At 32.1% G+C, this 24303-nt stretch overlaps 1 protein-coding gene across 1 annotated transcript in view; it reads right to left on the bottom strand.

Annotated features, from left to right (window-relative positions):
* LOC117241997 (serine-rich adhesin for platelets) overlaps positions 1-24303 on the bottom strand; it is a 132505-nt gene that overhangs the window by 30468 nt on the left and 77734 nt on the right. Inside the window, exon 8 of the mRNA XM_033508322.1 lies at positions 8886-9019. Within this exon, the coding sequence (XP_033364213.1) occupies positions 8886-9019 (134 nt within the window). The remainder of the gene's footprint in view (positions 1-8885; positions 9020-24303) is intronic.

Here is a 24303-nt window from a genome sequence, read left to right as displayed (position 1 = left end):
ATAGATATTAAAGTTCTTCTAAATATATTAAACTTCTCCAAGAAACAAATTTATAAAATGCCAAACTTCTACAATATTAAGGAAATTTTTGACATGTATAATTTTCAAAAAACATACGAAAGAAAATTAAGTTATCTAACTATAAATCACCAACCTTATCAGGAATTTATAGGATCATCAACAAAATTTTGAATTATAACACGATTTCATGTTCAGAATAAAAAATCTAAATTCATTCAGAATTTTAAAACTTCATTCAGAAGTTCTCGATTAGGAATATTTTTCATTAAAAAAATTTGGATGTACGTATGTATGTGACTAATGATTATCCAATACCTACAAGAGTAACCAGAAAATTTGAATTTAGTCAAATCTACATACATAATCGAACGTACCAACAATATATCGAGCGAAATTCCCTATCAATAAGAAAACCTTGATTCACTCTATTCATCCGGGACTGACAATATCCGAGGAAAGTTTCATTACTTCACGTGTGAAATAGCAGACTGTGTGTTATCCCCACGAGTGCAATAATTCCAATAGGAAACAATGTCAGAGAAGAACGGGAGCAGGTATTCGTTCGACACACGTCTCTAGCCTTTAGCAACAAGTGTTCGTCATTGTCGTGGCGTGGCTGTCCATCGGTAACGAGGCCCGCAACAGCGTTCGCGGTAATGTTTCTATCTAGAAGGAAACATTCGCAACGGTCTTTGATCCTGCACGAATTCAATACCAACACTGACCTAGCGCATCGTCGCATGCTGTCACTCTGACGACGCTCTGGCTCTTATCAGCTCGAAGGGGCAATTTATTCGCTCCTTCTTTCGCAAATCGGAAACTTTCCTCTGCACTCTATTCAACGATACGAAACAGACTGTTCCAAATAATTTTAACCCTGCCTATTGGATTCATATCAAACTCAACCAAAAATTCTTCAAATTTGAAGAAAATTTCAAAAGCTATATGAAAGTTAAACTATTGATATATACACATGATTTATCGTTTCAATATTATGCTGAAATTACTCTTCGTTAGAAAGCGTAGAAACCGTTTTACTCGTTGAAACATCGAAAATTGATATACGAAAAGATTTGAAGATCATAGTAAGGTTAGAATTACGAGGCGAAGTGTTTGACGAAGATCCAACCTCAAAGTTCAAAGTCATTTATGTTTTGTCAAGTTTCCGGTGGTGGTAGCGGATGTTACGTGTCGAATTACAGGCTACCAACTATCGACCTATCTACCAAGTTTCAACGTAACGTATGAGAGGAAACTCGGGAAAACTGGTTCTCACACTTGACTAGACTCACGATCAAATTCACCTTGAACTACACTGACCTAAATCACTGTTACTGTTCATCGTCACATCGTCGAATACAAGAATTGTCTTTTGTTCATTGATTAACAAAACGAGTATTTAGTTTCTTCGTTGTCTCATCGAGAACTGAACTTAATCGGTTGAACATTTCAGGACGTACATTGTACATATAACGAAAGTAATACAATATATGTAAAATATCGTTACTCGAAAGTAACACGAAAATGTTCCTCGTGGACAATTTAGGCTGATTTAAATCGACTTGTGATGAGATTGTACAAAGTCGGAGGGGGGGCGAGGATTTTAGTGTCGCGGACAACACCAGCGCGGTCGCTCGTTGCAAACTGGATCGGCTTTCAAGCCGGCGCGGCGGAGTCCGCGACACGTTGTGTCGGAAATTTACGGCGCATCGGCTCGTATGCGCGCGCGACACTCAACCGATGCAATTTCACGGACTTTCTGTTTCTTTCCCTGGGAAAGTCACGTGCGCCGCGTGAATCTTCATTTACGTTGATTATTCTGTCACTGATCCGTGTGCGTCTTTTGTCGCTCTAAAGAACTTGCAATAATATTTACGTATATGGATTATGGCTAATACGGTAAGACTTATGAGACTAATTTGATGTATATAATATATATAATAGATATGTATAATATATGTATAATGTATATGGTTGATTGATGACCCAAATTTTAAGAGTATAGCAAGGTTGGTCAGTTAGGACTGACAAAATCAATATGTGAAGCAATAAATAATATAATCGAGTATCGAATTTAATTGGAAAGTTAAAAATATCTTCATCGTTAAAAGGTAATAAATTCTAAGTATGATTAATCGTGATAAATAGTAAATCTTTGCAGGAGAGTTATTTCTTTTTACTATGGAAATCGTTTTTCATTATATGTTATACGGAACGCAAGAATATATCACATTTCTGAAAATTTCGATCTCGTTAAATACATCATGTTTTTGAAACTGTAAGATGGATATCTTTTTGGGGGAAAAAAAGAAATGTATTTACATATTATGAATCTCCCTTATGTGGTTATTGATAATTTATATAAAAAAAGAATAGAATATACAATAATATAAAATTAAATACAGTTTCGATATCTATAACAACCATTACCGTACTCTACCAAAATGATTCCGAAACCAAGAACCAAAATGTTCCTACGAAACATAGATACATGCATTCTAAAACCATAAAACATCCTACTCATATTCTTAAGTAAAATAATAAAAACAAGCTCGTCATTTTCTGCGAAAAACTTGATCAAAACTTGTAAATATTATAAAAATTATACAAGTATCAAAATATCAGAGTATCGGTTAAAAAAACGCAATAAAAATGAAAAACTGAGAGGGCAACAATTTTCTGAAAATATATAGCAATAAATATTTGACAAATCAAAATTTCCTAGAATTCGTGAGTTACATAACGAATACTAAAATTTCGCGGCAAAACAACGATTATAGTAGCTCGCGCAAAGGCTGTTTCACAAGTGTGATTGAATGTGAACAAGTGAAATTGATGTCTGCTTAAACTTCAGCAGGCAGATTACGAACCGTTTCTATTCGTTTATACTTTATACTTCACGAACATCGGTACATCTAAAAAGGACGCGGTAAAAACGGACCTTATCATGCAAATTATACAGCTTTGGTACACGATGAGTAATAGATAACGCTTGCGGCAAACAAATTTTTTTTTTTTGAATCGCTTGATAGTCAAATCGATTTAAGATATGACCTGCGAAATTATCTCCGTTGGAAGTCTATAGTAAATAGATTTTTCTGTATATTTTTTCCTATAACACGCTATCGATAGAGCGTATCTTTCGAAGTATTTAAGTACATTGTACGTAGATATCATAAATTTTATTTAGATTTTTAATCCCTTTCATAATTTTATAATACCTTTGGTGGTTCGCATGATTTGTAAGAATTTATGAGTAACTGTACCCGAAAGTCTATTCATATTGAGATTATGACATACATATGTATGGTATGTATTTAACTACGTTCATAGCGCAGACTGTAAACACTCTTTATCGTGTGTAGTTGTCGTTCAACTATGGATACACGAGCGATAAGGTTTCAGATAAGCGTAGGGGCATGTGCCATAAATGCAACGTGAATAAGAGAAAGTGATACAAAACAAAGAACTTATTCGAATTTCAACACGTATGTGTGTGTATGTATGTGCGGAGATACATATATAATTTCCCTAAATATTTCACTTTCTTTTCAGAGCTGTAATTAGATCTTCTATATAAGCAGATTTTTCTTTGCTTATAAAAAATGCGGTTGATTACTATTAAATCGCTGTATATGTTCTATCTGCTAGAGTAAATCTTCTATAAATTCAATTAACATTCGTATTTACACGTTATGTTATTTTGTTACGAACATCTTGGAATTTATTTATATTTACTGCATTTTTACGATCTTAAAATTATTTAATTTCTTCTAGCCAAATCGTTTTGCATGTAAAGAATGAAGATCTATTCGATCTATTCTAAGCGATATTTGTCAGTATAAAACCTTTCTGAATGCCCCGCTATTAAGAGACCAATGGAAATAGTGGGAATAATGTATCTTGTATAACCTCTAGGAACACGGTTTATATCGACTTAGGTAGCAATGTTACATTTATTATAACTAGTTTGCGGATTTTTATTCATTTGTATAAAATTTAAAGGTGTGCGAATTACATATCTATAATATATAAAATATACAAAGTAAAGTATTCGATATAATTTTTAATAGTTAAAGCAAATTTCTATCTAAATTTTGTTTCTTCAGTTGTGTTTATAAAATTCTAAATTTGCATAAAAACCTGCAGCTTAATTATAACTTTGATAACCTACTTATACATATAAATAAAGAGGCGGACAGAATTTATGCTGCAACAAAATGTTTCTGATTCTAGTATGAGTGATAGGTTTTAATAATTGTTACTGACGTGATAATATAGTAATAATAGAAGAAAATATGACAATAATAAATATTTAATATAATAATATTAATAATAGAAATAATATTTAAAAGGACAGATTTATATATACAAATACTATTGTACTATTATTACTATTATAAACTATTGTAACGAATGTACTAAATAATGTAATTTTCAAGTTATGTCATGTTATAGGGAGTTAAAGTAAGCAAGTAAATGAAAATAAATAAATTTTAGGTATGTATTTCGTGGTTAGAAATAAAAAACAATTCGAGTAAATAAAAGGGATTTTCGAAGAGCTCTGGGCATTCAATTTTTGTAAATAAAAATAAGAACACGAAGAAGAAAAGTAACGAGAAGAATGAAAATGAGAGGAATAAAAAGTTGCGGGAATAAGAATGGAGAGTGAAGAACATGTGTCTTACATTATCCGGCAATGTTTTTCAAGACTATTCGTAAACTTATATATTACTGGTAGCAAATTTTTGCACCCTTTCCACGACGCATATTTGACGAAGCTCCAAGAATACACCTTAACAAATCGTACAATCTTCGATTCTATATTTAAAGTCATGATAGAGTTTCGATAAAAACACATTCTTTACATATGTTTCCTAAATATAAGCATAGACGATATATAACTGTAACATTTTTCATATATATACAATACATACCCTGTCCCACGATCGTATATGTACACACGACATATAAGTCTGACAACTTCCGTAGTGGGGGTAACGGAGACTCTTACATGCACATGCGACATTTTACTATATGATCTCGCTGTGACCATATTTCTTTCTTTGTTTTCTTATTAAGAACAATAAAGACAGCTATATGGCCATAGCGAGATCCCGCGGTAAAATATCGCTCATGTGCATTCAGCCTTAATGTCGTGATCACGATCGTAAGATGCGCTTTGCAAATCGGCAACTAGCCATAGCGTTTAAACTTTTACATTTAACGCCATTCTTCGGTGAAAGCAATAAAGCAGTAAAGAATATAAATGAAACTGAAGTAAAGTACTTTTCATAATTTTTCAGGATATATTTAAAGTAACTATAGAATATTTCGTATGACACAGAAAATGTTGTGTACGGTCGTGCTACAGATTGAAGACACGAGGTCGCGCTGTACGACAAAGCTTCACAAATCGATTGAAGCATTTTACTGCGAACAAATTGAGAAACATTCCCTGATCTGTCTTATGCCTATAAGACTTAACCTCAGCCACGGCCATATATACAGATCGGAAAATGTTTCTTAATTTGTCCGCAATACGGCGCTTCAATTGACAAGTTAGGATTCGTTGCGTAACGCCATCGTGTAAAAGTAGTCAGAACCTTTCTTCTCTGTCTTTGGCGTGGAAAGAAAAAGCGATAATGATAATAGATACCAATTTCTGTCTTACATATACGATTATTGTAATTATACTTTTATTATTTTATATCTAACTTATGTTTGATAAATGTTATATAATATAAATATTTTTTTTATTATTAAAAACCTTTGTAAAGTCTAAAATTACACTATAATTATGCTTTTATAATAAAAATAATATTGAAGTTAATAATATTGAAATGTTTCAATCATGTATACTTTGGAAGTGACATTTACATGTATTACAGATAGAGCTAATAGTTACACAATTTTCTAACGAATTTAAGAAAATTAAAAACAAATTTACTTTCCAATATACACGTCAAATTTAAACATATTAAATATATGTATGCATATTTGATTTGGAAGTTGTGATTTTGTTAAATTTTTCGTTGAAAATAATACATATTTAATAATAGTTCGTAATTAATTCATTTAAAGTACAGTTTTCTGTATATATATATTTACCTTAAATTAATGGTAAAGAATTGTGAAAAGTAATTTAGTTCAGTCATTGAGTAAGCTTAGTGGTTTAATTTATATTTTTTACCTTCGATGCTTTCACCAAAGGATGGCGCTAAATACAAAATGCTAACTTCTCGACTGTAGCACTCTATGACGGCCGATCTGTAAAACACAATTCCCGACATTAAGAGCTCCCTCCACCGGAGTTTCCACACCTGTTTATACAACCGTATAGTATCCCATATCTCATTCATTATTTCATAATTATATATAGTTCAAATTTCTTGCACTATTAATGTTGTAGTACTGTATGTGCTTGTAGTATGTACTATTCTATGGTAAATCGATAATATTAAAAATGATATTAAAATTGAACATGAAATAAAAAATGCAGAGAAGAAAATCAACTGCATGTTAACAAATATCGATAAAAATGAACTTAAACTAGCGTCGATAACGTAGAAAGAATAGTGGTTCCATCACTTAAGAAACATTATCAAAATGTCGTAGGTATCATCTTTACCAACTGCCAGATACTACTTACCGACCATTACAACTTTATGTATGTGTTTAATTGGTAAGAGAAAAAGCAAAATCATTAACGAACAATTTATATATCAAATTGGTAACTTTTCATTTATGAATTTGTCGCGTATCTCATTCATTTGACTAGATACATAAACAGAAATGATAACCTTGTCCCATTTCTCCAATATGATAAAGCACCTATGAGAAGAACGTTACTTCTTTTCTATACGATTCTATTGAATTTCCCTCTCTCTTATGTTCCCAGCTTTCATTGTGACCTAGATTCTTCTCGCGTTTCGTCGGACGATATATACAAATGCTTTACATATGTATAATGAGTTAGAGTAGAGGGAAAGACAAAAAAAATAAACGACTTGCGAACGTTTTGTTTATGTTCCGTTAGTTATCCAGCAACCTTGTGCGAAAACCATAGCCTAAGGACACCGTAGATGCGTAACGCGATGCAGATATTGGATATCGTTCTTATCTCGCATGGAATGCGTGATAATGAAAATATACCGCTGCGAGAAGCTTGTATCAGGGAGAACGAGAAAGAAGTGAAAAAAATATTTGTGTATCGTTGTTTTACACTAATCGTCTTCAACTAAATACAACTTAAATTAATAATTAAAGCATACGAGAGCTAAGAAGTCAATACGCTTTGAACTCAGTCTTTAGATATATGAGATGTTCCATTTAACTTGCACGGTTGAATATTGTTTTATTATCTAAAATCACATCAACTTTCTAGGATTATTATCAGCGACTACTTTTTTTTTTTTTTTTATTAAGATAATGCACATGTCATGTTTATTTTATGACTCTGAGGTGTCGTTTTTCAGACAATTATCATGTTATTCGCGTATAAATTTCTAATACTAATTTCTAACAAAGGCATAGAGCCTATTAACATAGTTGAATATAAAAAGAAAAGATATAAGAGAAGTTGATCTTGGAAAGCATCAGCATAGTTAAAACATTTCTATTAATGCGATTGAATAGGATAGATAATTATTACTATTATTTTCATTATTATATTTAATAATAATTAATTGATTCAAATTAATTGAGTTTCGAGCTCACTAATATTTTTTAATGAAACTTTATATATTTTAATATGCCCTCAATATGCTCGTACATTTGATTCTCTAAATAATGGAAAGATATTAATATCTACTGAGAAACGTTTCTTTTATCTTTGTATCAATAGACTATAATCTATAGAAAAGCAAAAGCGTACAAAATCTTTATATCGAAATTTCTATTCGCTTTCAGTTTATTAGAAAACACTATGAATGTTGGCAATTTAATTTAACACATTTTCTTAATGTGATAAATACATGAACTTCTCGGCCTTCAATCGCCAAAATAAGAATAATTTTATGGGTGTTATCTATGTACGTAATATTAATTCATGCGCTAAGGCTTCATCCGCTTTCACCTTCCGAGAAAATATTATCTGACATTCTTCTTTAAAGCCATCATAAATTACAAATATTGTATAATAATAGTCGTCTTGTTCACCATTATCTATTTATTTACCTATTTATATTATTTATTTACTATCTTATATACTATAAAAATATTTAAAAAGTAATAAAAAAATGATCTCGAAATATAAAAAAAAACAATCTAAAGTGAAAATTTTCGATCGTGGTCTTTTCTACCAAATATATAAAATATTGTTTATTCAGTTTCATATTTTTGTGGCCATAATTAAAGAAATAGGAGCCACACAGGAATTTGTTTTATCCAATAAATACGTATTTATTATAATTATTAGAATTTAGAGTTATGGATGTTCATATAAATTCAAATTGTTATTAACTGAAGGCTAATCAAAAGAATGGAACTTAAACAGAGCTGTGTCTTTCATCTACTAATAAACATAATATACCATGCTTTGGATATTTACATTCACATTACATTTTATACATTTTTACACTTTTAAATATCTCGTCAATCCATAAACATCCGCAGTCTAGGTATTACAGTGAATATTTTGGATATTTTTTTAAATTTTCTATATCTCTGCATATTGTATGGATGCTCTACATTCTTACATCCACAAGTCTATGTGAATGAAACATATTGCAAGTTTATGTGGAACACCCTATATGTTACTTATCCCCAATAAAGATCTTGGCAGATAGAAATAGATTACGAAAATCAACATTGATGAACCAGTTAGTCGAGTTATAAAAACTTAGATTAGAGTTAACACTCACCCCTCTCGCGTCTCGGAAGAGAATGGCGGCGTGCACAGGATCTAGACAAGCATCGGAAGCTCTATGAGGAATCGCGGGTGTACCCAAAGAGAATCGTCTGGCACCAGGATCCAAAGAGCTCCGTCTAAGTGCGCCTGAAATTTTCAATTCATATTTTATCGTTGGTTTAATATAATGCGAAAATTATAATTAAAAAACCGAGTGTCTGATATAAAATTATAAATGATAATAGAAATTTAAACTGCATGAAAAAAAAGAAGAAAAGACGTTATTGGATTATAATTTCTATTTCTATTTCTTAATTTTAGTTAATTTAATTGTAATAATTTTTCTATTAAATTAAATTTTAAATTAAAGTGAATGTTACGTATTAACGTTATATGTAATAATTAATATATGTATATCAATCTATTAATTGAAGCATTATAGAATAAAATATTAACGAAGAAGAACCAATTTAAATTAAGAGAATATTGGTCCATGTAAATGTAGATATGATATAATTTATTTATAACAAAAATGAACCGACATGCTTAAAAATAGGAGGTTAAAAGATCACGATATTATTATTTCGAGTGACGAGCTAACTGGTTTTATAACATTAATATTCTTCTCTTCTTCTTCTTCTTCTGCGTTTTACGTCACATGGTTCATTAAAAAAAGGCAAAATCGTGGTTTACCTCGAGCCGTTAGAAATAACGGGGGGGCATGTATGTATTAGGTTTTCCGGAAAGTTCGTTCCGATTTTCAAGGAAAATTCAAATGCAGCACATTTAAATTTCGGTATACGATTGAACTACATAGGTGCCATTTTGTTCCACAACCTTTCTCTATCTTTCACGCAAATTGAATATTTCATCCTTTCAGAACTTCTCAGGTTTTTCGACGAAAAAATTTTCAATATGATTTTTTATATCGACAAAAGAGTTCAAGCTTTTACCATTAAAGGAATTTTGTAATGATCTGAAAGGTGAACATCTGAGGGCGCAATGTCTGGTGAATACGGTGAGTGGGGTAGCACATCCCAAACAAGTTCCAACGGCTTTTGTCGAGTAGACAATGGCACATGAGGCCGTGTATTGTCCTGATGGAACACGACGCTCTTCCGATTCGCTAGTTGCCTGGACGTTTTTGTTCAACTGCTATTTTTAATTCGCCTAATTGCGAGCAATACTTTTGCGAATTTATCGTCTGGTTGTTTAGTAGAAACACCAGACACAGGGTATAGCTTTTTTTGGACGAAGACCGCCTTTTGGGGTGGCTAAAGGTGATTCGTTCCGCTTTCCTCAAGATTTTCTCCACTCAACATTATTATAAATAATCCATTTTTCATCGCCCATCACTACTTACTTCGAAAATGGTGTCCCTTCGCTGCGTTTATAGAGCGAGTTGCAAATGGAAATACGATCATTCAGATTTTTTTCCGTCAAATCGTGGGGAACTCATACATTAAAACGGTTTATATAGTCAAGCTTTGCAAAATTCTCGTGGATGGCGGATTTTGATATTTTTAATATTTCTGTTAATTCACGTGTCGTATAGCGTGAGTTATTCTCGATCAGAGTTTTGATCTAATCTTCATCAGTATGGGGGGCCTACCCGGGAGTTCTTTATCTTCAAGAATCATCAGCTTTAAACCTAGCAAATCACCTCTGCACAATTCTTTCAGCTATAACGCCTTCGGCATAAACAGCGCGTATCTTATTTGTTGCTTGTGCGGCATTTTTGCCCTTCCGGTGGAAGAAAGGCATCAAATGCCTATAATGCACTTTGTTTCCTTCCATATTTAAGAGCGTATGAAAGTAACAAAAATTAATGTCTGCTAGCCAAATTTCTTTCTAAAGATGTTTGAAAGATCACCTTTTAGAATATGTACACATGTCATTTGTTTTCGATCATTCTGATATATTCAAACCTGTTCTAATGTCACCTACCGAAAATCGGCACGAATTTTCCGGGCAACATCTCATACGGTTCTTTCTCCATTACATTTACATTGTTAATCTTTGCATTTCATCAGTTTATATCTTCGATATTTTTTACAGCACAAAAAGGAACAAGAAAAATACTAACAGCAAAATTGTTTATTTCTACATAAAAGATACTGTAATTATAAATTTCGAATCACAAAATTATTTTTTAGTTTCCAAGATCACTGATAATTTTGTTATGCTGCTTTTTAATAGATTAGTTGTAAAGATATAAGAACATGATAACAAAGATAGGCACGAATATTATTCTCAAATACATATATTATCACCTCATATCGACGAGATCAGAAATTTAAAAAGTACAAACTCGAATACTAAAATTGTCTTTTTACAACGCTCTTTACATAATACTTATTTTATACTGCTGCAAATAACAAAGATACGGAGGCAGAAAAGACAAATGAAACATCTTGAACGTATGTTAATGTATCCAGAAACGAAGGTCGCTCGGTAGTTTCGCAAGATGTGTCAGAATCAAAGAATAATTTGTCATTCGATGAAAGTTGATGCCTTGCATGTTGAGAGTTATCATTTATATTTCTACCTTATGCATTTTCCATCGTATTGTATATGTAAGCGCCATAGTCGGTAAATATTTCTTTCCTATTTACCAGTGAAATATAAAACTACTCTAATGAACCCAAGTCGGTAACAAGAATATCATATTCCATCTAATAAATCATATTCTATTTAATCAACAAAATTAAAAAATATACCACACATTACAATATTGTTTAAATTGTACCAAAACACTTTTAATATACAGGGTGGTTGGTAATTGGTGGTACAAGCGGCAAGGGGGTGATTCTACGTGAAAAAGGAAGTCGAAAATATAGAATAAAAATCTTTTTTTTAATTCTTTTTGTTTTAATTTTTCCACCGAGACAACGATCTACAGTGAGATTCGTCATAACGTACCGCACGCGTACCGAGCGAAAATTCAAAGTCGATTTTCTTGAAAACAAAGCCTCAAACGAAAAATTTTTATTCTATATTTTCGACTTCTTTTTTCGCGTAGAATCACCCCCTTTCCGCTTTTACCACCAGTTACCAACCATTATAACCTGTTAACCTAACCATTTCTTAATCAGAAATTTTTATAATTATCGAATTGAAAGTCAATAAACACAACTTACTTTTATTTAAAAAAATTATATAAAACATACAAAGTGAAATACTTTTAATATGGCCGATTAGAAAATTGTAGATGCATAAATAACAAAATTATTATGTCCAAGAAATTGAGAACTTTATGTAACAACGAGTTTACTCGTCTTTCCCAGCTAACAAACTGATATACAAATATGTATATGCGAACACGATACACATTAACAGACATCTATTTTATTATTAGGAAATATTTGCTCATCGTATACAGTAATACATAGACATTAAGCAGATTCTGTGCGTAGCGCGTCAACAAGTTTCCTGTAAAACTTCAGGTTTAAATTATGAAATTTTGTGGATAAAAAACTTCTTGGAAGACTTTATATTTGAATTATGTTGCGATACTTGCAATAAGATACTCATCGTTCCTTTTACGCGCCATTACAGTGGTGCGTCATTGGATATGTAAATTCGGCCCATCATGACCCATACGTGAATCACCGAAAATAAAACTTGTTAAATTTCTTCTTTCTGATAAATTTTATGCTCACGGATTGGCCATACTGGTTGACCAACACTGGTTGGCCTTAACGAATTATAATTTAACACGATTTATGAGCAGACGTGTACAATGTACATCTGCTATATTCTATGGGAATACATAAAATCCCATGCCACTCTTTATTTACATTTTAATTGTGTTCGCATTGAACTCGCTCATGAAGTTCATCTCTGTGACTCATTCTACATTTTTCTATCATTTTTTTAGAAATTTCTATGATTATAGAATTACATGTTACAGTCGAATCTCGGTAATTCGAACCTCAAAGGAAGAGCTGGAGTCCTTGAATTATAGACTTATCGAAAGTTTCCAAGTAAAAGAGATCTAACAAACAAAGATTCGACATACTGAAATTTTTTTACGAACGCACAATTACATTCATCTTTTCAGAAAGTGTTAGTATTTTAGAGTTCGCACTTCCGTTTGGAATTCGTCGTATTCAACGTACATAAATAAAAAGTTAAAGACGCGGGAGATGATAGCAAGTGTACGACTGACGAAGAAAAGATTAGTTTCACGGATTTACACGTAGTTGGAGAGCGACGAAGTAGGGGTACGTCTTATGTTATCCGTTCTACATTATTTCAGACAATCCTAAAAATAGGAGGAAAGGAGACAATATAGAAATAACTGGCTTCTTACATCTTACAACACATAGCATAACTATGGTTACACTTCGAGTTGCAATAGAAATTCAACTTTTAAAGATAAACACTTCGACTAGTAGAGGCCTGACTGTTCTAAGTTCGAGTTACCGAGATAAAATAATGCATCTGCGATTTTATTTCGACGTCTAGAAGTTCTCGCAGCGGAGCGAAAGGGGATCAAGATTGTAGTCTTATAGAGGTTCGAGTTATCCAGATTCAACTGTAATAAAGATAAATCAATTTCAGAAAGGTGGATCGTAGTCTTACAAATTAAAAATATAAGTATCGTGTAATTTACATAAGTACATACGTACGTGTGTATAATTTCAAATATGAAGATGTAATTTATATGTACGTTATAATACAACGATAAAGATGTGATTTGCTTGCAACCGGAGAGATTCATTGTATTAAAATAATAAGAGATCTATTATTGTATCGAGATAGAAGATAAGAGACCGTTGTATACAAAGATGATTAAAAATTCGAATGATTGTGGAAATTCGAGTTGTTTGGTTTCGTCGCTTAATTGTTAATAGGTTTATATTTTTCTTAAAAATGATATTAACTTGGAAGCTATCATTAAAGGAAATCACGTTAATTATCATGGGTGAAATATTTATTTTAAAAATCAATAAGGTCAAACACAAATGCAATTTTTCTTATCATTATATTCAACATTAAAGGACAAATAAATATCAGTATTATTACAGGTCAACGTTAGAATAAAATTCGCATGACGTGACATTTCATCCATGATAGTCTTTAAAAGTTCGTCTAATTATGAATTATCATATTTTGACAAGTGTGAAACAAAATTATAACTATTACATACCTAGAAGTAAAGCTTTTAGCCTAGTTTAGTTTACTTTAGTTTAGCCAATTTAGTTCATTAAGCTTTATAAAAAATGCATTCATCCATGGTTACCAAAAAGTATTGACTTATACTATGACTATGACTATATTTTCTTATAAATTTACTCGATTATAAGCCTCTTATGACATTTAGTAGGATGATGTTTTTAAGAGCTGAGACACGCGACTAAATCCAAATTGTCAAAATCTTGACATACGCCATTACGATTTTCAACCCGTTAATTATTACAAATATGTATAGTGGCTGCAACAAATATTTGCACATCACTGTATTTATTATAACATTTACATAGCAATAAATTAAATATATATTAAAATATATTATCATTTGGTAGTATGTACTGTCATATGACTGCAACAATTTCGTACTACCAAAATGAAATGTAGAACCTGATAAAAAAATTTTCTTTGGAAAATAAGTGTATCTACAGATAAGGTGTGCAAATTTTTCGTGACCGTTATAGATCACTTTGCTGCAAATATAGTGCTATTTGCAGCAAATAGTAACTGACGACGATAATTAACAACGATATGTAGATAATAGCGTATGTAGATAATCATAAGCAGACAAAATAGCTGTGTATAGTAGTGTAATGATAAGCAGATAAAATAGAAATTTAAAACTATGATATTAACACATAGATATGTGATTTTTTAAAGCAAAGTTTTACCGCACATGCTTCGTAAGAAAAAATAAGCTATCGCATAGCCCGCATAAAACAGAATGTCTCATTTCTGTTGCGTGATATTACCTCGTTTGCATTCTTCGAAACGTGAGAAACGAAAGATTTGAATTCTGCAGATTCTCACGATTTGGATGGCGTGGCGCAGCGCGGCGCCAAAAGCATCAAGATTTCCGGTCGTGTATTGCGTAAAATAAACTTTTTCTCGTTAAAATTTCCTATTGCGTACGATACAGGAAATCGGAATTCGTTTCAATCGTTAGTTTCGGATGGTTATTTTATTCCCTATACAGATTGACGTATTTAATGAATAACTTCACGTTTCTATGAATATAAATAAAGAAATGAAACCTACGCAGAAATTTCGTTCGCTCACGAAATACTGTAACCAAACTTCTCGTAAATTCTTAAATATATTTGAGGTCTAACTATGATGCACAACGGTGGAAGTGACCTTTGGAATAAGTAGAATGGAGAAGGAACGTTCGGCTTCGGTTTCCTCGTTACATTCCACATTCGCATCGCTCGGATGATATTTCATCTCACGGTCAGTTAATTGACATACTCGATCAATTTTACCTTGAAGAAATTTAACCTTCTTTCCTGCATTTCCAGGATTTTACCGATATAAATAATAATGCAAATTAGGGAAATGAAAATATGGAAAAAACAATAGTTACTTCTATGTAATAAAAGCTTTCTATAGTAATCATAGAATAATACGAACAAAATGAAAACAAAATATCTACAGAATATGGAGGATTCGGAGAAAAAAAGTAATAGTATATATTATACATACAAGTACATTATTTTGTCATTCACAGTTTAATAGTAAGTTAATATAATATAATAAGTAAAAATCAGCTTATGTTGTGAATTAGATTATTAGACAAAAGTTGCCTTGCTTGCTCGAATATTACGTGCAAGATTTTAAACTAACAATAAGGTCGTAGGAGGTAGGCGGTGGGAGGATCTAAAAATATATGTATACGTGAATAGCTGATGAAGCTGGTAAACTCTGCAATGAGGTATTGAATATGTAAACCACTTATTGTTAGACAGCGGAATAGTTACGCGATCGGGTCAAGGTGATTCTTGATCTTTCAATGGTAACTGAACTCTACGGAGCTGAGCTTGCAGAACAAAATATAGCGTAACGTCATTTATTTGGGAGCCAAAAATATAGTAGAAACCCACAAGTATAGTGCAACTACAATAATTGTAAGTCTAGCACACTAGTAGAAATAATTCGTAATAATTTAATAGAATAATTTCATCGTTCAAACGAAGAGGAACTACAGGCCTATATTTCAATAGAAATTAATCGTTTCACGCATATTATATTGCACATTCATTACGCAATAAAGAGAAAGAAATAATATATGAAATTTCAAATTTTTATCATTTTTAAGTATCAGTATTTTATAATAATATTTTTTTATAGGCAGACGAAAATTACATGCAGTTGAAAAGAGCTCATACATAATGCATCAACGGCATAAAGTTACCTCATTCTATATACTATTTCACCCTCTTTTTATAACATTTTTGCCCATTTCTAATCGTTTAAAAAATAAACCTTGCGATATTTACACGAAATATCTTTTATTTCTACTATTATTAATACTTATATTATTAAATGCAAATGACAGTATAAATATTTATACCTTTATCAATGCGTTCTACGAGTGAAAATAAGAAGGAATATTATATAAATATAAATTGTCTGAGGTCTTATTAAAGGATTTCAATATAAATACGAAATATGAAAGAAACGAGATCGTGGTTATTAAGTACAATTCAAAAAAGGAAAAAGTTGTAGCCTTATTAGCAAATATCGATATTAAACTTTGTGATGCATTTAGTGAGAGTGGAAGAAGTTATTGCTTATAGAGTGTCGAATAGTGAGAGATATTTTGAATCAAATAAATATTGTCTCATTTGGAGCAAGAATTAAATGCAGTAATTATATAGGAACGCCCGAGATTCGCAAGTAACAAAAACATTGATTTTAAACACAATTATGATGGCGATTTAATTTCTTGAACTACATTGAACCCCTTCAAAATGATACTTAAAATTGAGAACATTTATTCATGAACAATATGAAAAATTGTACAAAACTTATGAATCTCTGAAACAAACGATGTAGTGTTAACCAATAGAATAATAACTTTATATAAAGTTTTATATAGTTTTCCTTGAATTTCATCGATCATGTTCATAGATATTGAATCCTTGCAAAAAATGCTTAGAACCATTTTCTGACAAACAACATTAAAGATTAAGAAAAAATTAGGGAAACGATGTATGTGTTATCCAATAGAATGAATAAATTGAATTTTCCATCAATTACATCAATCATATCCATTAGAATTTTATTCATTGATAACGCGAAGAAAAAAAAGGAAGAGTTCCTATAAAATCAGAATCAATACGTGATGAAGTGATACGCGGAATTAAAGTTTCATTCAATGAGAAGAAAAAAATCAAAATGAACTATGCAGAGGACTAAATGCAATTTTTACTACCGTCAATCTTGTATCGACAGAAACGACGAACATTTTGAAATAGAGAAATAATTCTTCGTGTCTCGTATCAGTGCCTGTAGGTAACCGTAAATTCATTACTCCTTTGCATTTTATATTCTTCTTATGACATTTTGATAATAAATTTTATAGTGATAATTTATAGTAACTTTAATAACGATGATATTTTTATATAATTAATCCATTAAATATATTAAATATTTAATTTAGAAATTAGAATTATCGTTCTATATTTATATTATTCGGCTAAAACTTGATTATCATAATAATAATAATTGACATTTACATGTTGAACCATGTAGACTTCCAATGACATATACATTCTACATACATATACATATCTTTATATACTTCAGAAATTCGAACGCGAATAGTCTAATTCAATTTGGCACATCGAAATAGAGGAAATACCCACTTTCGACCATCTTGAAAACAACTTGCGTAATGATACGTAATAGGAAAATTAGCGTAAACCACAACAACAATTTCAAATATTCTCGTAAATAAACACGTCTTACACTTGCAATTTTATGACGCAAACAAATATAAAAGTCTGAAGTTACTTAAGTTGCCAAATTAAACAAGAAGAGAAACGATCTATAATCTATACGTACAATATTTTTCATTCGAATTAATAAAGCGTTAGATCTTCGATATGAAATTGACTTTAATTTAGAATAGAGATATTAATTTGAAGTATTAGAAAACAGAATAGCAAAATCTCTGAAAGGGTTTAAATGATAATATTAGTGAATTAACAGGTTATACGTTATCGACTTTTCTTTTATAATTTTATAAGTTTTCGTCAAATAATTGCGGCAATTTGTACAATTTACTCGTAAAATTTCATTTCTTTTATTAAGCAAACAAACCTATAAACTTATCATTCTTGTAAAATTTCACTAATAATATTAATTCAATCGTGCCTCGAGTCCCGAAGCTTCAATTATGTAATACTTTTATTTCATAGATAAATATAGGATAAAAAAAATTGTTCAACCATCGAGTTAAGCACCATTCTAATGTCTATCTTGCAAACAGACAAATGAAAAGTTTTAGCTATATACATATATGCAACTGATCACTATTAAAAATAAAAGAAATTAGTATCTAATAATAAAATTTTTCAGTCGTGCCAATAAAAATATTCGTTCTCACCCTAGAATAACTGACCAAATCTACAGAATTCTAATAAATTTTCGCAGCCCACATTTCGATACGTTTTTTCCGTTACCTTGCCTAAGAATGCTTTCGTAGATTCTGTAAGTGGTCTCACAATCAGCATCCCTCAGACTAGGATGCTTCGCGCCGCCATCCAGACTCTGGCTTCTATTCCGGAAATCCTCCTCTTTCTTCTTAGGCGGGTCCTGACATTCGCTCTGTCGCCTCATATGGCCTAATCTTCTCCCAAAGTGTCGTATCATCTCCTGAATGCTGTAATGATGATGATGCTTCTCGTGATCGCTGGTCATATTGAGCGACGTGGGTGAAGCTCTTCCGCTGCTCGTCTGATGATTCTGTGCATATTGTGACTGTAGCTGATGAACATGATGAAGGGGATGATGATGGTGAATCGACTGATGGTGGTGGCTGCTCCCATGAATCGTATGATATACCGAGTGATTGTGCACACTGTGATGGAGGGATGAGTTGTGATTGGAAGAGTTTAAACCATGAGACGAGTCGTGAGACGAGCCGCGAGACGAGCCGTGAGACGAGTCGTGAGACGAGCCGCGAGACGAGCCTTGAGACGAGCCATAGGATGTTGAAGAACCATAAGAATACGTCGAGCTCACTGAACCTCGAGATATTCGTCTTTGGATATGTTTGTGATTTAATAACTCCTGCAGGATCTTTGTGTCGTGTGTTCTAGTGTCAGACACGGAGGAACTCCTGTCTTGATGATGATTGACAGTCCTTGTGTCGCCATTGTGGGAATTATGGTGGGACAGTAGATGACTTATTCCGTGCATCTTACTAAAAAACTTTTCCCTTTTATTTTGTATTTTTAAGAAGATATCGTTGATCTTTGAAGAATATTTCTTCTTCTTCTTCTTCTCTTACTTCTTTTTCATTTAATGAAAATTGTAAATCGGGCAGAATGTATCCGAGCAGTCTTTTCTTCTCGATTTTCGATGTCGCTCGATGATCCTCGAGATCGTTGTTCGTTAATGCAATAGGGAAGACGCTGTTCCGGTGAAGCTGTGACAAACAATTACACACACACACACATGTGCTATTTATATGGAATAAATGAAACCAAATGACTCGGAGACACGTGGACGTATCGATTGAAGAAACTCGGTTATTACTTATTACAGTTTCACTGGCTAATTGCTTCATAGAACAAATATACATAGCATTATGTGTATTATGTATCTCAATATACAAGAACTGAGGTACTACAGGATTTGCGAAATATTTCAATAGCGGCGGAATAATGTAGATTTTCGTTGCTTTCAAAGAACTGCTGTTCGATTCAAGGAAATAGCGTGAATAGGCGGAGATTAATGTAGTCGGACAAATACGATGCTCTTTGAAAATTAAACTCGTCTCGAAATATCTAAATTTAGCGGAGCTTCGAACTCTTAATGCTGGTTTCTGCTTACGCAAACCAATTCTAGAGTAACTCGTATTCGAGTCTAAATCGCATGCAAATATATGGAATACATGCTGTATTTACAGCTTCTGTGAGGTAAGATCGCTCGTGTTACGAATGTACGTGCAATAATCGATGAATAAATTGTCTTTTGTGTGTATTTACAAATTGACAAATTTCTCTCATGCAGAGATAGTTCGATATTTAGATTGGTGTAAAAAGACGGATCAATTTTTGGCACCACGAACCATCTCCATTTCTATAAACAACTAACTTTTCGTGAAATAGCCACGATTCTCCGCGTGATACGCGACATTGGATGCGCATCTGGCATGACGCCGAATTATGAATGCATCCGATTAATAAGTACGTACAACTTACATATTTACATTTCTCCTTCCGTCAGATTAAATCGAGGAAATTTCATACTGCTGAATAAATTTTTTATATAAAAGATTGATAGCATTTTATTTGAAATTATTATATTTGGTTAATTGCGTCAGTATTAATAATATAATATTTGATGATTATTATTATTATGAATATTGTTCATATTATTTTGATAGATTTTAGTACTGAAAAATGTTTTAACCCTACTGTGGTTTCAGTAAAATTATTATAAATATGCTTGTTTGTATCCTCGTGACATTATATTAAAATCTCATTGTCCCTTTTCAAATGGTATGTTACAAATAAAAATAGTTACATATAACGTCTTCGGCTCGTTTTTGTCTATAAATATTAAGACACGAGGTAAGGATGGAAATCAATCGTTAAAATGAAATATTTTGAAGTATTGGCTGACATTAAAGTCGAATGAAAAGAAAAATAATATAAATTAACATTATAATAGTTCTGTTCCTATTCAAAATTATAATAATTGGCCAATAACAGTCTTTTCAACTGTGCTAGACATATCAGCATTGAATGCTTATGTTTTATATTCTAAAGTAAATTCCTCGTGAAAACCGACATCTTTGAGAAAAAGAGCATTCGTAGAAAATTTAGAGAACGGATTGATACAAAATTATATTATACGATGAAAATATTAGTCGCGTACGAAAGCTGCAAAAGAGATATGGTGGAGTGTTATAAATACGTCGGAATCTTCGGCTGAAAAAGTTACAGTTCACAGAAAAAAAGACAGATACCACATATGTACTAAAAGACAAAAGAAAAAGTCGCAAAAATGTTACGAACGTCAAAAGCTACTATTATCGTATATTTACAACTTGTTATAAATAAATAACTTTAGTAGACTGTACCAGCTTTATATTATAAGGCATTATTAAAAAAAACATAATAACATATAGCATTTCCTTGATCCTGTAGTTAGAAAATGAAACTAAGAAAACGAATTTTACATATAAGGGTCGCTTTTGTCTCGGAGATCTTAAATGTGCAGTTGAATCAAGGACTACAGCAGAGTTAAATAAATTTAAATATGTTGATTTTCTCCTGAAAGTTCTCATAAATATTATAACTTCTGATTTACTAAGCTATTTATCTTAAAACTATTGAAACTGATAGGTATTAAGTGTGCATTATTATTATTATTATTATTATTATTATTATTATTATTATTAATGTAACTAATAGTGACAGTTTATTTCTTTTTGGTAAATATTAGTATTATAAATTTTCACAATTTAATTTGAAGTCCTTTATATTTTTTTCCGAATATGTCAATAGTCTCTGAAAATTTTCAATTTCTTATTGACCAAAAATAACGTTACTAGTAACAATTCATTTTATTTCATCGAATTTTAGTATCATGTTATTCCTTAACACTAGGTTTACGGGCGTTTCTTAGATACCTATCTCTACGAGGACCCGTCAATCTGACGGGTAAACGAAAATACGCATTTTCTTTAAAAAATCGATTTATTCAAATTAAATCTGAATTGAACAATATTAGGCTTCACGTTTAAATAAATTATTAATAACTAAAAAGTCTTTTTTTTAAATTATCACGGAAATGATAACAATAATATTAACGCTATAGGGTAATCATATTTATTGAGCACATTTTTTACAAATATACTGAATTTTGTTTGTGCATTTTCAGCATACGATCTTTTTGGAATATATACTATTTTTTTTTTGCACTAGCCCACTTGGCAACTTTTTCGCACTTCTGACGTTGAAAGTGACGGAAATGAAGCATCTGATCTTTGGCAAAATATGAACTCCTTCCTGGATATTTTCGATCCGGTGCACTCTTTACACAATATCCACGCGTTTATCGCTGCCAAATCTAAAATATTGAAAAAGAACTTGGAGGGGCCATCGGAAACTCCCTGCTTTCCCACTATTATTTGCGTGCCATCTGGTCAACGACGTCCACACCAAACTTTGTTTTATTATAATTTATAACGTTTATAACACGTTTATAATTGTCTTCTACTTGTATACCTGTATGTTTGGTGCTTAGAAGGAAGATTTTTACGTTAGGTTTACTTTTATACACAGTAAGCGTGCAGTTTTCTGATTTATATAAATTTGAGGAAAACAAAGTCACCTTGTCCTTTTTTCCCTTGAGCATCGAGTTTCATCTTTCCCCATATAAGGGAAACCATTCGAAATATATTTTGTTTGGACGTCAACTCACTTACAAACCAAAACTTAATGCCAAATTTATGCGGCTTATTCGGCATATATTGCGTAAACTTGCATCGGGCTTTCGTTGGAAATAATTGTTCATCTATTGAGATATTTTCATATGGCTTGTAACAAGCCCGGCTATTACTTATAAATCTGTTCCATATTTCGGATATCAGCGCAAATTTATCTGTTTGTAATCTTTCGGAGGCTTTCAATGATCTCGCTTCATATGCGGCCCGGGCATGTAGAACTCCTAGAAAACTACGTGACTCAGCAACTGCGATTGTCCGTCTTTTCTCAAAACTCAATGCGCCTCGGCTTCAGTGCAATCTTTTATGTGTTCCATTATGTGTCTATCAATTACCAATTCAAAAGCACTAGTTACACAACCCGACATAATATTCCTCTTAGCATAGCCAGTAAGCCCTGCGATATCCTTGAATATCATACGAACGGGCGTCCTACCCCTAGATCCGGCTGCTTTCAGTTTTATCCACTGCGTCCCGTCAATTGCAATTTCAGTTTCACCCATTACATTTTGGGATGTGCTTGGAACGCTCGTCCTGTCATCCTCGGAGTCAGAACTAGAAAAAATACGCATCCTTTTCTTGTTACGACACACTTTCAGAAAGTTTTCCTCTTCACTATCCGAAGGTCCTTCTATCTCTCCGCTTTTAGTATATTCAGAACTTTCACTGTCAGCTTCGCTTTGGCCTAATTCATATTGATCTACTTCGGAGGTATCCTCAGAACTATCTTCATTGATGTTGACAATTTTGTTCAATATCTTATTATATCTCTCAGACTTACTCGTGATTGCTAGAAAAGGGGAATTGGTCAAAAAAAGAAAATACTGTGCCCAAATTCAATTATCCTATTGCAAATACTTACAATAAGCGGAGACAACAATGGGAAATGTTTACAATAACTGAAACTTTTGCACACTGTCTTTGAAAAACGGTTTGTTTATGAAATCAGCTAGTCCATCAATTTGACGAGTTTCGTAGAGATAGGTATACTACATACAGATTTCAAAAATTAGAAAGCCTAGGAAAAAATAATTGTGTGTATAAATTCTTTAGATGAAATGATTAATTTGCGATGCAAAATGGTTAGAATTAATACTATGGTTTTAGGGATATTTCATTTTGAAGTTTGAAATCCGTCGAATTAACGGGTCCCGTAAACCTAGTGTCAAGGTAACTTATATTGCCTTATTTTTTTGTAAATAATAATATAATATATGTAATATATATATATAATATATATAATAATAAGAATATATTAGTGTCAATTCACTCAATTCGATTCACAATCACGCGATTCGTTTCGAAGAATACTGAACATTATAACTGAACATATATAAACACAATTATATATTATAATTGAGCATTATACATGTGTCAACAGTGTTTAGGCTCGATACTCGGTAACGGTTTTGAATAACGACTGACGATACTCTCAAGCATAATCATACATATGTATAAACAGGTCTGGAGACTTGCCAGGGGAAATCGTTCATCTTTTGAATTGACTTAAATCGGCGGACTCGCTTTCGGTATATGAGTGTCCACAGACCTGTTTATATGATCGTGCGTCGCGGATGTATAGTTTCGGAGGTCCGACGACGCTCTGTTGTTCGTCGCAGAGGACCGCGGGCACGGAGCCAATGAAGCGAGGTCACGTTGCCCCGTAACACGAAAAGCGATAAGGATTTTCTAAAAGGATCTGGTAACGGAGTGATGAATCCTCTAGCAAAAGAACTGCGAACTGAGTCAAGAAAGCTTAACACTTACGCGA

This window comes from Bombus vosnesenskii, unplaced genomic scaffold, assembly GCF_011952255.1.
Source record: "Bombus vosnesenskii isolate JDL3184/JDL3185 unplaced genomic scaffold, Bvos_JDL3184-5_v1.1 scf7180000016262, whole genome shotgun sequence".
Lineage (NCBI taxonomy): Eukaryota > Metazoa > Arthropoda > Insecta > Hymenoptera > Apidae > Bombus > Bombus vosnesenskii.
This window is presented reverse-complemented; position numbering and strand designations above follow the sequence as displayed.